This window comes from Eimeria maxima, genomic scaffold, assembly GCF_000499605.1.
Source record: "Eimeria maxima Weybridge genomic scaffold, Emw_scaff122, whole genome shotgun sequence".
In the NCBI taxonomy this organism is placed as follows: Eukaryota; Apicomplexa; class Conoidasida; order Eucoccidiorida; family Eimeriidae; genus Eimeria; species Eimeria maxima.
In genome coordinates this window covers 31712-47500 of record NW_013564229.1, presented here as the reverse complement: position 1 = coordinate 47500, position 15789 = coordinate 31712, and the positions used below count along the sequence as shown (strand labels likewise).

The following is a 15789-nucleotide window of genomic DNA, read 5'->3' as shown; positions in this document are numbered from 1 at the left end:
AAGGTCGTTGTGTGCTCCTTCTGCTGCTCTTTTCCCTGTAAAATTAAATAAAAATATAAATAAAATAATAAAGAATAAAACATTTAATTTTTTACCTTATTTGCTGCTGCAAGTCTGCCGCCGCTGCAGCCCCAATTCGCCGCAGCCGAAAACGCTAAACCCTAAACCCTAAACCCTAAACACTAAACCCTAAACCCTAAACCCTACACACTAAACCCTAAACCCTAAACCCTAACAAAACCCTTATTTGCTAGTTATAAACAATGAATTAACTTACTTAGATTAAGTGATAGGTGAAGGATGTTAATTCCTACGCGCTATCTAACAACTGCTGGCGGCAGCGCTACTCTTGCTGCTGCAGCAGCAGCAACAGCAGCAGCAACGGCCACACCTGCTGCTATTGCTGCTAATCATGCGGCCCTGGATGGCGCCTTTAACTGCCACACACACAGCTGGAGAGCATGCAGGGGCAGCAGCATCAACAACAACGGGAGCAGCAGCAGCATTAACTGCAGCAGCAATAGCAGAAGAAGTACTAGCAGCAGCAGTAATAGCAGCAACAGCAGCATTAGCAACAGCAGCATTAGCAGCAGCAGCATCATCACCAGCCTCAGCAGCAGCAGCTACTGCCTGCGGCTGCTAGAATCCAACTTTATCCGTAGTGGAGTCCAGCTGCGCCACAGCAGCAGCAACAACAACAACAAAAATAGTAGCAGCAGCAGCAACAACAGCAGCAACAACAGCAACAAGCCAAGCGATGGCATCAACAACAGCCACAACAACAACAACAGCAACAACAACAGCAACAGCAGCTACAGCAGCAGCAGCAAAAGTTATTGGGAGCAGCAGCAGCAGCAGCAGGAGATGGAAGCATTTGCTGCTCAAGCAGACAGCTGGTGGGACCCTAAGGGTCCTGCTGCAGCACTGCATGCATATACACCTGTTAGGGTGTCTTTGCTGCTGCAGCAGCTGCAGACCCTTCCTATATATCAGCAGATACTCCGTTCCAACGCCCAGCAGCAGCAACAGCAGCAACAGCAGCAGCAGCAGCAGCAGCAGCAGCTTCCTCTATTAGGTGTCCGTATAGCAGATATAGGGTGCGGAGGAGGACTACTTAGCGAAGCACTTGCTGCTGCTGGTGCTGCTGTTACTGCTATTGACTGCAACAAGCATCTTCTTGCTGCAGCAGAAAGAAGACAGCAGCAACGAGGTAGGCTCCTGCTGCTGCTGCTGTTGTTGCTTCTGCTGTTGTTGCTTTTCTTAGTACTGCAGTTTTACCTGTTGCTGCAGCCGGTCCTGCTGCTGCTGCTGCTGCTGCTGTTTGTGCTGCAGCTGCACAAGGCCTCCCTGACCTGAGTGACCGACTGCGATACATGGTAGCAGATGCATCCTCTCCCCCACAGGAGTGAGTTGCTGCTGCTGCTGCTGCTGCTGTTAGTGCTGCTGTTGTTGCTGCTGTTGCTGCTTCTCCTGCTGCTGATGTTGCTGCTGCTCTTACTGTTGCTGCTACAGCTGCTGGTGCTGCACCAGGTGCTGCAGGCCAGGTGCTGCACCATGATTATCATCATTCGCTGTTACATCTACAGCAGCATCTGCAGCAACTGCAGCAGCAGCTGCAACAGCAGCAGCAGCAGCAGCAGCAGCAGGGAGTGTGTGTGGGGTGTCTGTACAGGTGGGAGTTAGGTTACTATCATGTAGTAACATTATCTGAGGTAATAGAACATATATGGGGAGAAAAAGAGAAATTTGCTGCTGTTGCTGCTGCTGCTGCTAGACTGCAGCAAGGAGGTTTGCTGCTGCTTACCTCATTAAATAAAACTATTGAGAATTACTTCGCCTCTATTCTTATTGCTGAGCATTTACTCAATCTTGTACCTAAGGTAAATAATTACCTAGCTAGCTAGCTAGCTAGCTAGCTATCTAGCAAGCTAGCTGGGTAGCTGCGCAGGTAGCTAGCTAGCTAGCTAGCTAGTCGACTAGCTAGCTAGCTAGCTAGCTAGTCACCCTACACAGTCAGCTAGTTACACAGCTAGCTAGTTACATGGTTAGCTGGTTAAATAGCTAGCTAACTAGCTACGTAGCTAGCTAGCTACCTAGCTAGCTACCTAGCTAGCTACCTAGCTAGGTAGATGGTTAGCTAGGTAGTTATGACCTGTATACTTGCCGTGAATGCGTATCCTTCGCTTCTGCTGCTGTTGCTGCTGCTGTTGTTGTTGCTGCTGCTGCTGCTGTTGCTGCTGCCGTTACTATCAGGGTACACATACATGGAGTAACTTTGTTACCCCTGAAGAAGTACGACGATGGGCTGCTGCAGTGGGGCTGCAGCAACTGCATGCAGTTGGTTATTTATATAATCCTTTATTTAATACATTTATTCATGAATATACACAGAGATTTCTTTATGCTCTCTTATTTGTTAAAACATAATACAGCAGCAGCAGCAGCAGCAGCAGCAGCAGCAACTGGTGCTGCTGGTGATGGTGGTGGTGCTGGTGCTGTACACAGCGTGGTGCAAAACCTGCAGCATTTGCTGCAGTTGCTGCAGTTACTGCAGCAGCAGCAGCAGCAGCAGCAGCAGCAGCAACCTACAGGTAGTTGGTGTGGCCCAGAGGCTTAGACAGTTAAATGCGAAGTGTCTGTACACCCAAAGTTCGTTAGCTGCAGCAACAGCAGCAGCTCCCGCAACACGGCAAAAACGCCGCTGCTGCCGCTGCTGCTGCTGCTGCCGCTGCTGCTGCTGCTGCTTAGCCCATTAGAGAGGCAATTGCAGCTTTGCTGCAGCAGCAGCTCCGCCGCAGCAGCAAACTAACCTATACAAATTTTTAATTTACTTCTAGCTCTAGTGCAGCTGCTGCTCTTGCTGCTGCTGCTGTTCTCGCCGCCATTGCTGCAGCTGCATCTGTTGCTGCAACTGCTGCTCTTTTTACGGCTGCTGCTTGTGCTGCACCTGCTGCTGCAGCATTCTCACTGCCAATGACCTTCGGAAAGCAGCAGCAGCAGCAGCAGACAGAAAAGGGGATTGCTAGCGTTCTTGTGCCTCTAGCTGTTGCTTGTATGCTGCTGTTGCAGCAGCTTTTTGCTGCATGCGTTCATTGGCATCAAGCTGCTGCTGCTGCTCCAGCCGCAGGTCTGCGTACCGCAGCACATGCATGTGCCTGCAGCAGCAGCAGAAACAACAACAGCAGATGCAGCAGCAGAAACAACAACAGCCGATGCAGAAGCAGTTGCAGTACCTACACGAGGCAACAAGCAGCAGCAGCTGGACCACCACCAGCAGCAGCAGCGCAGCAACAGCCAACCAGAGACACCAAAGGCAGGTAGTACCGCATGCCGAGAAGCCACAGTCACGCAGCAGCAACAGCAGCAGCAGCAGCAGCAGCAGCAGCAGATTACCCGATGAGTCCGCATTTCCTGCTGCTGACAGAATAGCCCATTAAGAAACGCCAAGCAGCAGCGCATGCAACCGGCAGGTATTCTACTTGTCCTCGAGATACAGTCTTCTGCAGCAGCAGCAGCAGCAGCAGCAACAGCAACAGCAGCAACAAGAACAATACATCAATGGGAGGGGGAAGACCTAGCAAAGGCGCAAATAACGATAGCTGAAGAAGAGATATGGTAGCAGCAGCAGCAGCAACAGCAACAGCTGCTGCTGCAGCAGAACCAGCAAGAGAAGCAGCAGACGCAGCAGCAGCAACTGCAGCAGCAGCAGCAGCAGCAAACTAACATTGCATGCAGGGCAGGTCTTCGTGACGTTAAAGTGGACGACCTGTCTCTGCTGCTGCAGCTCAAGCTCGGATACAAATATTTCGCTGCTGTTGCTGTTGTTGCTGTTGTTGCTGCTGCTGCTGCTGTTGCTGCTGGTGCTGCTGTTGCTGCTGTTGTTGCTGCTGCTGCTGTTCTTGCCCTTGCTGCTGACGTTGCTGCTGCTTTGGCTGCTGCTGGTGCTGCTGCTATCCGTTTTGAGACGCACTGCTGCAGCACAGAAAGTCGCCCTTTGCTGTAATAATACCTGAGAAGGAGCACATGGGGCTGCTGCTGCTGCTGCTGCTGCTGCTGCACAAGGCAGTTGCCGCTGCCGAAGTCTTGCTGCTGCTGCTGAAGGCAGAACGAGCTGCTGCAACAAGACAGGCCTCAGAGGCCTACAAACTTCTGTTGCTGTTGCAGGGGCTGCTGCTGCCACTCCTGCTGCTGCTGTTGCTGCTGTTGTTGCTGCTGTTGATGCGGCTGTTGCTGCTGCTGTTGCTGCTGCTGTTGCTGTTTTGACCCCCCGAGCTAGCTGTCTGCCGGTGGGAAGGCATGAGTGTGCAGCTGTATAAGACGAAGCAGCAGCAAAACAAGCAGCAGCAGCTGCTGCTGCTGCAGCATCGACTGCTAGCAACTGTGTGGCTAACATTAATAACAAAGACTTAACGTTCAGTCGTTATTTCACTCAGTCTATACAGCAGCAGCAGCAGCAGTGGCTGCTGCTGCTGCTGCTGCTGCTGCTGCTATCGCTAAGCGATGCAGCAGCCCCTAAACATGCATGAATTTTTTAATGAATAAACAGAAAAGATTTCATTAAAATTATAATTATATGTGCAAGTTGAATTTTGCATGCAGCCCCGATCCTGCTGCTCTTGCTGATGCTGCTGTTGCTGCTGCTGCTGCTGCTGCAAGTGTGGGGCGGAGTTCAGCTGGCTGCTGGCTATCATTCCTTTAGATGGAGAATAAAATAATTCTTTTTTATCTTTAGAAGCATACAAGAGGGGGAATATAGGTACCTGTATATACCCCTTGCAGCAGCAGCAGCGGCTGCAGCAGCAGCAGCAGCAGCAGCAGCCCCAGCTGAAGAAGGCAGATCCTTCCGGGAATAAAGCGCCTTCGCCAGTCATCTACTCCTTCTTACTATCAGCAGCAGGAGCAGCAGAAGCATTAGCTGCGCCGAAGGGTTGGAGCAGTACGCTAAGAAGGAGCAAGTGTAGCAGCAGCAGCAGGAGCAGCCCTAACAGTAACAGCAGCAGCAGCAGCAGCAGTAGCAGCACAGTCATGGGGATGAGCAGCGCCGGGGAAGCCACGAAGTCCCCCAAGAAACACCGCAGCAAATCTGCTGCTGCTCCTGCTGCTGCTGCTGCTGCTGCTGCTGCTGGGTCGACTGCAGCAGCAGCGCAACCAAATGCACAGTCTGTGGCTGCCTTCTGCGTAGCAGCTGTTGAATCGAGCAGCAGCAGCAGCAGCAGCAGATCTGCTGCTGCTGCTCGTCTACTGTCTTGCTGCCGCGATGGGTCTCTTGTCGCGGCAGCAGAATATCTATGGAAGTCTGACGGCACAATCTCCAAGATTGCTGTATGTTTTGCTGCAGTTGCTGCTGCTGCTGCTGTTGCTGCTGTTGCCGCTACTTCTGTTGTTTTTGCTTCTGCTGCTCTGTCCGCTGCTGTCGCTGCTTTTGTTGCTGCTGCCGATTCAGCAATCCACAAACGGCAAAGTTTTGCTCTTCGTGGCTGCTGCTGCTGCGTGTGGTATTTGCATGCATGCATTTTGCTGCTGCTGCTGCTGTTGTTTATAGGTCTCTAACAGCCTAACATTGGAGACCTATACTCTGCCAGATGCTGTGGACGTACAGCCCAACTGTGGCTGCTGCTTCGTACCAGCAGCAACAGGTTCTGCTGCTGCTGCTGCTGCTACTACTACCTTCGTAGTGGCAGGTGCAGCAGCAGGCGAAGTTGTCGCACTCAAACAACGCAGCAGCAGCAGCAGCAGCAAACAGGCTGCTTTGTCGCTGCCCACTGCACCAACTGCAGCGCTCAAGATTGCTGCTCGTGCCGAGGTATGTCCCAGCAGCAGCAGCAGCAGCAACGGCAACAGCAGCAGCAACAGCAGCAACAGCACGGACATGGAGTGGGCGTTGCTGCTGCTACTGCTGGCGCTGCTGCTTTTGTCTGCAGGTGGGAGGTCGTCTGCTGCTGCTTCTGCCGCTGCGAGTGCAGCAGGAACAGCAGCAGGAGCAGGAGGAAGAAGAAGAGGAAGAAGAAAAGGAGGGCGAACGATACAGGGATGCTGTCTTGGCTGTTAGCTTGCTGCTGCCAAAGAAGGGGAGCAGCAGCAGCAACAGCAGCAGCGGCAAGAAGCAGCCTTCTCTGTTGTGTACATTAATGGATGCCTATACACTCGACGTGCTGCAGACAACTCGCTTGTTGCTGCCGCCTGCAGCAGCAGCTGCTGCTGCTTCCATGCATGTAGAAGCAACGCTGCTGCCTTCAGCAGCAACAGCAGCAGCAACAGCAGCAGCAGCAGACGCAGAAGCAGAATGGCCCCGTGTGCTGCTTGCTGCTGCAGCAGAAGATGCGGGCGTGTTTTGGTCCTTCTTGAGGCTGCAGGAAGCAGCAGCAAACGGCAGCAGCAGCAGCAGCAGCACAGAGGAGGGCGTGCTGCAACAATTAGAGCTGGGTGGGCAGACACCCCGTTGCATTAGCTGTGTTCCGCCAGCTGCTTCACAAACAGCAGCAACAGCAGCAGCAGCTCCTGCTGCTGCACCGCAGCCCGTGCTGGTGGTGGACTCTGCCGAGGGCGAGCTCCTTGTAGGTTTATCCCGTCGTTCGTTGCTGCTGCTGCTGCTGCTGCTACTTCTTTATTTGCTGCAGTTGATGCTGCAGGCTAGAGGGATATATAACCGGCGCATCATTTCCTGCTGCTGTTTCTGCTGCTGCTGCTGCTGCTGCAGGTCTTTGCTGTCACCAGCACGCCGAAGGAGTGTCTGCGCTGCGTGAAGCGCAGCAGGCGTTTGCTGCCTACAAATGCCGCTGCTGCAGCAGGTGCAGCAGCAACAGCAGCAGCAGCCGGTGGCACTATCATGCTGTCACCAAGGTGCTGCGTGGAGTGGTGTGCAGCAGCAGCAGCAACAACAGCAACAGCAGCAGCAAATGGGGAGGCAGTAGGGTCTGGGTGCTGCTGCACCTTTCTGCTGAGGGATTTGCGCTGGCTAACTCCTCTGGGGTGTACGTACACCACAAACCTCGCTTCTTCAGCGGTACACTCGGTAAGCAGCAGCAGCAGCAGCAGCAACAGTAGCAGCAACAGGAGAGCTAGTAGCAGCTGCCACGTTGGACATTTGTTTGTGGGGTCGTCCGTGTTGCGCATACACTGTATTGCTTCCCTCACTTGCGGCTGCTGTTGCTGCTGCTGCTGTTGTTGTTGCTGTTGCTGCTCTTCAGGTTCGTGCTCTTTGTATGCCATCAGTGCAGCAGCAGCAGCAGCAGCAGCGCCAGCAGCCTCTAATGATGTTGTGGGAGTGCGAAGGAAAAACATTTCTTACTCGCTGCTACGCACAGTCACCATCTGTAGCTGCAGCAGTTGGTAAATCATTTTGCTGCCGCTGCTGCTACTGGTGCTGCTGCTGCTGCTGCTGCTGCTCTATTTGTATGTTTTCTCGCTGCTGGTGGTTTGCAGCCTTTGCTCCTGCTGCTGCTGCTGCGTCTGTCTTCAGGTAGCTTTGCGGCAGCAGGCGTGGTCGGGGGTGCTGCCTTGGAGGTGCAGCAGCAGCTTTTGCAGCAGCAACTGCAGTCCCTCAGCAAGGAGCAGCAGAAGCTTGCTGGGCAGCTGCTGCTGCTGCCGTCTTCCGGTGTTAGTGCAGATTTGCTGCAGCAAATTGCTGCTCCGTTCTTAACGTCGCAAGAAGCAAAACGCCAAGCTGGTACTGTTGCTGCTGCTGTTGCTGCTGCTCCTGCCCCTAGGCCTGCGTCTACTTTTGCTGCTGCTGCTGCTGCTAGTTATTCCCCTAGAGGCTGGCGCTGTTGTTGCTGGTAGTGCTGCCTCTGGCGCAACACTTGTAATTGGATTGCTGCTGCTGTTGCTGCAGAAGAGACTATATGTTTGCTGCTGCACAAGCAGATCTTGACCCCACACCGCGCATTGCTGCAGCTAATAATTCAATGCAACTTCCATGTTGCTGCTGCATGCAGTTTTTGCTGCCCGGCCATGCGGGTAAGCACACAGCTGTTGCTGCTGCTGCTGTTACCTTCTATTGCTGCTGCTGCTGCTTGGTGCATGAGACTGGTTTGTCAGTCGTATTTGTCTTTTATCCGTAGGAAGAGGACGCCGCGTTGCTGCTGCAGTGGAGACCCCAGCTGCTGCGGGTGCTGCTGCAGCATGCGCAGCACTTCAGGGCCTCCGTGCTGGCGGGAAGCTTGCTGCAGCTGCAAATACAGCAGCAGCAGCAGCAGCAGCAGGATGTTGTGGTGCAGGTACTTAGGCAGCTGGTTGTGTGGCTGCAGCACCAACACTGCGACGCTCTGGAGTCGGAGCAGCAAGTGGAGCTACAGGCCCTGCAGCAGGAGCTGCAGCAGCAGCAGGCGCTGCTGCAGCAAGAGCAGGAAGAGCAGGAAGAGGAGCAGCGGCTACCTCTTCCCGTGCTGCTCGACGTTGCATGCGGATTCGTTGATGCCTTTCTCCCTGTAAGCAGTTAATGTTTTCCTTTTAGGGTTTAGTGTTTGAGTTGAAGGTTTAGGGTTTAGGGTTTATGGTTTATAGTGTTTAGGGTTTAGGTTTATACGTTGAGGGTTTAGGGTTTATGGTTTATAGTGTTTAGGTTTTAGGGTTTGTATTTTGTTGTGTATACAGGCGAGTTTGTATCCGAGTGTAGAGCGGCAAGAAGCAGCAGAGCTGCAGAAGGTGCGGGGTTTGCTGCTGCTGCTGCAGCAGCAAATAGATTTGCTGCTGCAGCAGTATAGCCCGCAAGAGGAGCAAAAGCTTGAGGGAAAAGTCTTAGGGGCGCTAACATCCAGGCTAACCCCTCAAGATCTGGTGAGGAAGTGTTGCTGCTGCACCAGCAGCTGCTGTTGTTGCTGCTGTTACTGTTGGTGCTGTTGCTGGTGCTGTTGCTTATGGTTGTAAGGGATGCTGGCTTGTGAGTTTTGCTGCAGCGGGAGAAGGCCAACCAAGAGGCTCTCTTCCACATATCTTCGCTGCGCATTTGAAGGCCGCAGCAGCAGCAGCAGCAGCAGCAGCGTCTGTGCTGCAACAGCAGCAGGTCGCGTTGCAGCAAAGTCGCACTCTACAGCGGCAGCAGCTGAGGCGGGAGCAGCAGCTGCAGCAGCACGTCTATTGACGTAAAATCCGCAAACCGTTGCTGCTACTGCTTTTTGGAGGTTCTAGGAAGATTAGCAGCAAATCTTATTTTAAGGTTATAAACATTACAGCCATAAGCCGTAAACCAGTTGTAGTGACATCAGCAGCAGCAGCAGCAACAGCAGCAGCAGCAACAGCAGCAGCAGCAGCAGCTGCTGCTGCTGCTGCTGCTGTTGCGGTCGACATCATTGTGTGTACTCTGCCTATCACCTATATAGTGCCTGATGCTGAGGATAGAACAGTTACTGGCTGTCTCATGTCATGTATGTTGCAGCAGTACTTCTTGGTGCTGCAGCAGCAGCAACTGCTGCTGCTCCTGCTGCTACCTTCTTGGGTACTCTCAATGCTAAGGATGGGATAGAGTAGCAGAGTCCCTATAATGCATAAAGTCAGGGGTTTAGATCTAACAAATTGTTGCCTTCTTGCTTCTATTAACTGTACTTAAAAAGAATAAAATAAAAATAACAACTTATTTCCTATAATAAAACATATACAAGAAAAGGGAGACAAGGTGTTAATACGACAAGCAACAGCCAGCAGCAGCAGGAATGGCGACACAGCCGCTTCGAGCGTGTTTTTTGCCTATTTAAAAAAGAATTAAAAATATAGTTACTTATTTAATTAAATTAAAATGAATTTAATACAATGTAGGAACAAAGCAAAGGAAGAAAATCAACCACTCTCCCCCACCGACCCCGAAAAAATAACACCCCCTCCCAGCCCTGTCGGCTGTCTAGTAGACTAGCGGTTTGTTAGAAACTTTATGCGATAGATTCAAGTATTTTTCAATTTTATTCTTTTTTTGTTGTTTTTACCCGCAAAAATAAAGTATTTCAAGCATAGAGATTCCTGTGGCGCTACTACGACCCGCAGGGAATAACCATCTGCATGCACTGTGTACTGCAGCGCCGGCAGCAGAATAGCTACTACTACTACTGTTGCTGCACCTCCTCCTTATCCTAAGAAGTCAATTTTATGCACTACCTGTTTGATAATATAGCAGCAGCTGTCGTGGGGCCCCACAGACACGGGGGACCATCTGCCCTCCATATAGTACACAACGTGAGTTCCTCTTGCTGCAGCAAAAAGACCAGCAGCAAATCCAACAAAGGCAACTGCAGCAGCAGCAACACCAGCACAACATTCCAGGATAAGGGAAGGTCGGAAGAAGCCTCAACAGCGGCGCGTGGAGTGGCGGTACCCCTTCCTTTGCTGCTGCTGCTGCAGCAACAGCAGCAGCATTAATAACGAACGGTGCAACACAAACTGCCAAAGAGGCAGGAGCGGATCTTATCAGGTAGGAGGAGCCGCAGCAGCAGCACAGCAGCGGCTGTATACCTGCAGCAGGAGCAAAACCACCACAGCTGCATGCCGGCAGCAGCAGCAATAGCAGCGGCTGCACCTTAATAGAACCGGTATATCCGCAGCAGCAGCAGAGCCGCTGCACCGGAACAGCGGATCCACAGCAGAGCCACATTGTGCCAGCAGCAAAGGAAAAGTTGAGAAGCAGAGTCGCAGCAGCAGCAGAGCAACATCGACACCGGAACTGCAGCACCTACGCAGCAGAGCAGCTGCTGCCGCACATCCGAAGCGCAGCAGCAGTAGCAGCAGCAGAGCAGCACCGGCTGCAGCAGCAGGAAAATGCCACGAGAATTAATTACAATTCAAGTTGGCCAATGTGGCAATCAAATTGGAATGGAATTCTGGAAACAGCTTTGTGCTGAGCATGGAATTAATCAGGTATTTTTTTTTTCTCTTCTGTTCTTAACTAATTAATTATTTATTTATTTTATTATCCGTTTCTCCCTTTAACCTTCTGTTTTTAGTATCCTTTTATCTGCTGCAATTCGTTGTGCTGCTGCTGCTGCAGATCGTTGTTGTGCTGCTGCCGCTGCATTTCATTGTGCTGCTGCAGTGCTGCAGTTCGTTGTGCAGCTTCAGTGTTGCAGTTGCTTGTTTGTTTTTCTTGTTTAGGGTTTAGGTTAGTTCTAAAGGGTATCTGGTTAATAAGGGTTTGGAGTTTAGGGTTTAGGGTTTAGGGTTTGTGTTGCTTGCAGGAGGGTTTACTGCTTCCAGGTGCACAGACAGCAGAAGACCGCAAAGATGTTTTCTTTTATCAAGCAGATGATGAGCATTATATTCCTCGTGCTCTTCTCTTTGACCTTGAACCCCGTGTTATTAACACAATTCAGGTCACCTGCTGCTGCTGCTGCTACACATCTGCTGTTGTTGCATATCTGCTACTGCTGGTGCAAAGCTGGCCCTCATGCAGATCTGCTGATGCTTCACATCTGCTTCTGATTATGCTTTTCTTGCGGATTTGCTGCTGCTGATGGGGTGCTAACACTGCTGTGCTGCTGCTGCTGCGACTGAAGGTGCTGCTGGTTGCTCCTTGTTGGTGTGTTGCAGACTTCTGAATATCGCCATCTTTACAACCCTGAGAATTTCTTTGTTTCTAAAGACGGGGGAGGTAAGCAAATGGGACAGCCAGGGAGTGCATGCAAGGAGAGGGGGAAAGAGAGAAAGGAACAATTAAAGAGCAGGATGTAGATATACCGGAGATATAAGCAGACAGCTGCAGCGGCACAATAGCGGACAGCACCAGAGACATCTTAACTTGAGTTCCCCTCCTACCTGCAGCAGCGGTGCAGGAAAGCAGCAGACACAAACGCGTGCATTGCAACAGTCCAATAAACTAAAAAGAACAGAGCCAGCAGATCGGGGTTTAAAGGGATTAGGGTGTAGGGTGCCTCTCCTTCGTGCCGGTTTAACGTGAGGGTTTAGGATTGAGGTCCACATTTGTTGGGGTTTGAGGTGAAAGGTGTAAGGTTCAGGGTTTGCATTTTTGGGGGCTGTGCAGGCGCTGGGAACAACTGGGGGAGCGGCTATGCGCAGGCAGCAAAAGTAGAAGAGGAGTTGTTGGAGATGATTGACAGAGAGGCGGACGGCAGCGAAAGCCTCGAGGGTTTTGTCCTCTGCCACTCCATTGTGAGGGTTTAGGGCTTGTTAGAGTGTGCTTAGGCCTCCGGGTTTTGCGGGTGTTTTGTGTAGGTTGTTTAGGTTCTTCGGTTTGTTGCAGTTTGTTTCGGTTTCCGGTTGTATTTCAGATTGTTTAGGGTGTTGTTTATAGGGTTTAGGGTTTGGCCGGCGTTTTGTGCAGGTTGTTTAGGGTTTATTGTTCAGGGGTTTTTGCAGGTTTCTTGTGTCTGCTTTCCTGCAGGCGGGAGGCACGGGATCCGGCATGGGATCTTATTTGCTGGAGTTACTGGGAGATCGGTACGGATCGAAGCTGGTGCAGGCATTTTCGGTGTTTCCTGTTTTAGGGGATGCGGCGAGCGACGTGGTTGTCCAGCCTTACAATTCTGTCTTAACTTTAAAACGTCTTTGCCTTCAAGCGGATGCTGTCGTCGTCTTAGATAATCATGCAGTCCATCGAGTGGCGACTGAGAGGCTGCGCCTCCCAAACCCTAGTTTCCAGCAGACAAATGCCCTCGTCCGCAAGCAAACCCTAAAGCCTAGAAACGTTCAACCCTAAATCCTAGAAATCTTCCGTCGGCCGGCACTCACAGGAGCATCAATTATCCAGCTCGCTTTGTTGTTTCTGATGCTGTCTCGTCGTTTACTCGTTCCTTTCTGTTCTTTACTGAACGCGAGACGTTGCCTTTTCTTGGCTTTTTCTTTTATTGTTCCCTGTCGGGGTGCCACGCGCTGCTGCTGCTGTTTCAGCTATTCGAGCAATGTGTCGCTTTTGGTGCCTTTTCCCTGTCTTTGGTGTTCTGCCTCTGCAGATCTCCACCGTGATGGCTGCATGCACGGCAACTCTGCGCTACCCATCTTCTTTGTCGTCAAGTCTTCTCTCTCTGCTGTCGTGTCTCGTCCCCGTGCCTCGCTGTCATTACTTGATGTGCGGATACACCCCAATCACGCTGGACCGCTGCGTTTCTGCAGTACAAAAGACAACCGTCATCGATATTATGCGCCGCCTCACGCAATCGAAAAATATCATGGTGCTTTGGACCCCACAACCCTAAACCCTAAATCCGAGGGAGCTGTTCGCCTGTCAATATGTACACCCTGTCTGGACGAACTGCAGCCTGAACCGTTGACCGTACAGTTGCAAGTACATACTACTTCACGCATGCATCCACTCTCACACCCGCATGCAATTGCATGTCAATGTATAAACGCACATGCATGAGTGTCTTTGGCGTACCGTCTTCTTGCGTCGTGCTGCAGTGTAGCAGATGCTGTCTTCTGGATACTGCTGCTGCGCCTCCAGGTCTCCACGTCCCTCCGACGCGGCCTGTACATGTCGCTCTTAAACGTCATTCGCGGCGAGGCAGACCCAATGCAGGTGCTGCTATTGTTGCTGTTCCTGCTTCTGCGAGTTGTATTGCTGCCGTTTGCCGTCTTATGGGCTAGGGGAATGCGCCCTGTCTACAGAAACCGATTAGAGGTGGACCAGATTCTGGTGATGCGGCCCGACGGATAGTCGAGTTGCTGCAGCTGTTGCCGCTGTGCTGGGTTTGGCTTTGTCGTTTGCTGTACAGGTTCATAAGAGTCTGCAGCGTATCCGTGAACGGCAGTTGCTGCAATTCATTCGCTGGGCCCCCGCCTCCCCGCAAGTTGTTTTGGCGCGGGCATCTCCCTTCAATCCACAAAAGCACAAATGTGCCGGCCTGATGCTTGCGAATCACACAGCTATCACAAGTGTACGGCCCGGGCTCCTGCCGATGCCCCTGCTGCTGCTGATGAGGATGCCACTATTGTTCCCTTTGGAAGATGATCTGTATTATGTGGCTTGTGCCTGTGTGTCACGTCCTGCTTCTGCTGCTGCTGTTGTTGCAGCTATTCGAGCGATGTGTCGTTCAGTACGACCGTCTCTTCAAGCGCAAAGCCTTCCTTGACAATTACAAGTAACTGAGTTTTCGTTTGTTTCCTGTTGCTGCTGCAGCTTTCTGTTGCCGTTGCCGGTGCTCATGTGCCAGCGCTCCTTGTGTTGTAAGCCGCACTCCAGCAGGCGCCGCAGCCGCAGCTAGTCTAGCAATTAGCTTTTGTCCACTTGTGTTTCTGCAGACGGCAGCCCATGTTTAGCAGCCCTGACGGTCTTGGAGACTTTTCAGAGATGGAAGATTCCAAGTGCGCAAACAGGACCCGTGGTGCTACTGCTGCTTTTGCTGTCTGTGAAGGCTTGTTAGTGCTGTTACAAAAGCTTTCCTAATTTCTGTTGCCGCTTGTGTTGTTGCGTGCTGCTGCTGCGGCTGCTTGAGTAGGGAGCACGTCTTGAGCTTAGTAGAGGAGTATAGGCAGGCTGAGACGGATGATTTCCTTAGCTTTGGCGGTGGGCTCTGCTGCTGTTGCTGCTACCTTAACTGCTGCCTCTCCTTTGCCATAGGATGCCGACGATCTATGCGTTCTCTGCCTGTTGAGTGTTGCTGTTGCTGACACCGCATTGCATCTTGCGTTTCTGTTCGCGAATGTGTTGGGTCTGCAGGTTCGTGTCCCATCTGACCCTACTCAAAGCACCTTCGGCAGCTTACACCGGCGGCGCCACCGTTAGCAACGATAGCCGCAGCAGTTGGAGCTCCACGTGCTGTAGCAACAGCAGCAGTAGCAGTAGGGGAGGCGGTGAGGCCTCTCCTGAGCCCTGCATTGTTAAACTATTTTCGGTTTGCGCCACGAGTCGAACGGCTGATAACCCTGTTTCTATTTGTGTTCTTCTCTTCTGTTTGACACTACGTCGTTGCGAGCACAACACGTGGTTGTGCTGTCGGCGTCTTCCTCTCTGCTATCTTTTTTTCTCCCGCTCTCTGTTGGCCTTCCCGATTGTACCTGCGTTTTGATTCCGCCGTTTTCACTTATTTGTGTTACTTCTACTGGAGTGCCCTTCTGTATTTCGTCTGCTTTTACTGGAGAGGTCTAACACGTGCTGGCGGAAGCAAGCAAATAGGCAGATCAGCAAGCCACAAAGGATGCTTGGCTGTGGCCAAAACGGGGAACGATAAGAGGCAACAATTGCAAATATTGACATGCGCAGACTGTTTAGTGTCGGCGCGTGAAGACATAATGGCGCTTCCGATGCAGTCCCGGGGTGCGTTTGCAAGCGATAAATGGCAAAATTAACCCCTTGTTTGGCGTGCATACGCGGCACTTGTGTATATGCATTGATGCGACAGAACAGGTGTGTTGTACTGTCGAGTATACAAGGGTTCAGGATTTAGTATTTTATTCACCAATTACCGAGCAACGACGGCTCTGTAAGTGTATTGTCTAGCGCAAAGCCTTCGATTGCATTCTGGCTCAAATTCAAGGCTGCGCCACAAGCGTTATCAGCAGCTTTGCATGGCCTGTCTAATGTTGTAAATGCGCTCCTACTTGCCTGGACCCTGGACACCTAGATCCACTTGGTATTTGCTAGTTCCATATATAATAAAAGCAAGCAGCAGAGGGGGCTTGCAGACGCTTGTGCTCGGGAGGTTCTTGTGCACCTTGTTGCACAGTTGCAGCGAGGTGCGTTGCAACTCATGAACTGCACCCTCCCCTCCAGATTATCCCCGTACCCTTGCATCGCTTCAGTGAGGCAGCTGAGAACTTGGAGGGTAAGTCATCAGCCGCTCTTTAGATACGGTCTCCGTAACGCTTTTTCGCAGTTAGGTGTTCAAGAATCTTCCATGAAAATGAAGGTGTGGG

General features: G+C 51.7%; 4 protein-coding genes across 4 annotated transcripts; 3 read left to right on the top strand and 1 right to left on the bottom strand.

Moving 5' to 3' along the window:
* Positions 1-300: 300 nt before the first annotated feature.
* Positions 301-2617, top strand: EMWEY_00015450 (3-demethylubiquinone-9 3-methyltransferase, putative; the record flags this gene model as incomplete). Its single annotated transcript, XM_013479567.1, has 3 exons — positions 301-1210; positions 1540-1672; positions 2506-2617. The coding sequence occupies 3 exons, from the start codon at positions 301-303 to the stop codon at positions 2615-2617; spliced, it is 1155 nt and encodes a 384-aa protein (XP_013335021.1).
* Positions 2618-3022: 405 nt separating this feature from the next.
* EMWEY_00015440 (hypothetical protein, conserved) lies at positions 3023-4393 on the bottom strand (the record flags this gene model as incomplete). The annotated part of the gene is made up of 3 exons (XM_013479566.1): positions 3023-3155; positions 3394-3500; positions 3725-4393. The coding sequence occupies 3 exons, from the start codon at positions 4391-4393 to the stop codon at positions 3023-3025; spliced, it is 909 nt and encodes a 302-aa protein (XP_013335020.1).
* Positions 4394-5031: 638 nt separating this feature from the next.
* EMWEY_00015430 (hypothetical protein, conserved) lies at positions 5032-9079 on the top strand (the record flags this gene model as incomplete). Its single annotated transcript, XM_013479565.1, has 9 exons — positions 5032-5322; positions 5543-5803; positions 5922-6554; positions 6698-6907; positions 7188-7329; positions 7460-7596; positions 8061-8426; positions 8593-8775; positions 8951-9079. 9 exons carry the CDS (start codon positions 5032-5034, stop codon positions 9077-9079), a joined length of 2352 nt encoding a protein of 783 aa, XP_013335019.1.
* Positions 9080-10740: 1661 nt separating this feature from the next.
* EMWEY_00015420 (tubulin gamma chain, putative) lies at positions 10741-15721 on the top strand (the record flags this gene model as incomplete). The annotated part of the gene is made up of 11 exons (XM_013479564.1): positions 10741-10839; positions 11157-11291; positions 11509-11569; positions 11960-12087; positions 12320-12391; positions 12888-13106; positions 13650-13811; positions 13948-14015; positions 14176-14238; positions 14594-14727; positions 15600-15721. The coding sequence occupies 11 exons, from the start codon at positions 10741-10743 to the stop codon at positions 15719-15721; spliced, it is 1263 nt and encodes a 420-aa protein (XP_013335018.1).
* Between the last annotated feature and the right edge of the window lie 68 nt (positions 15722-15789).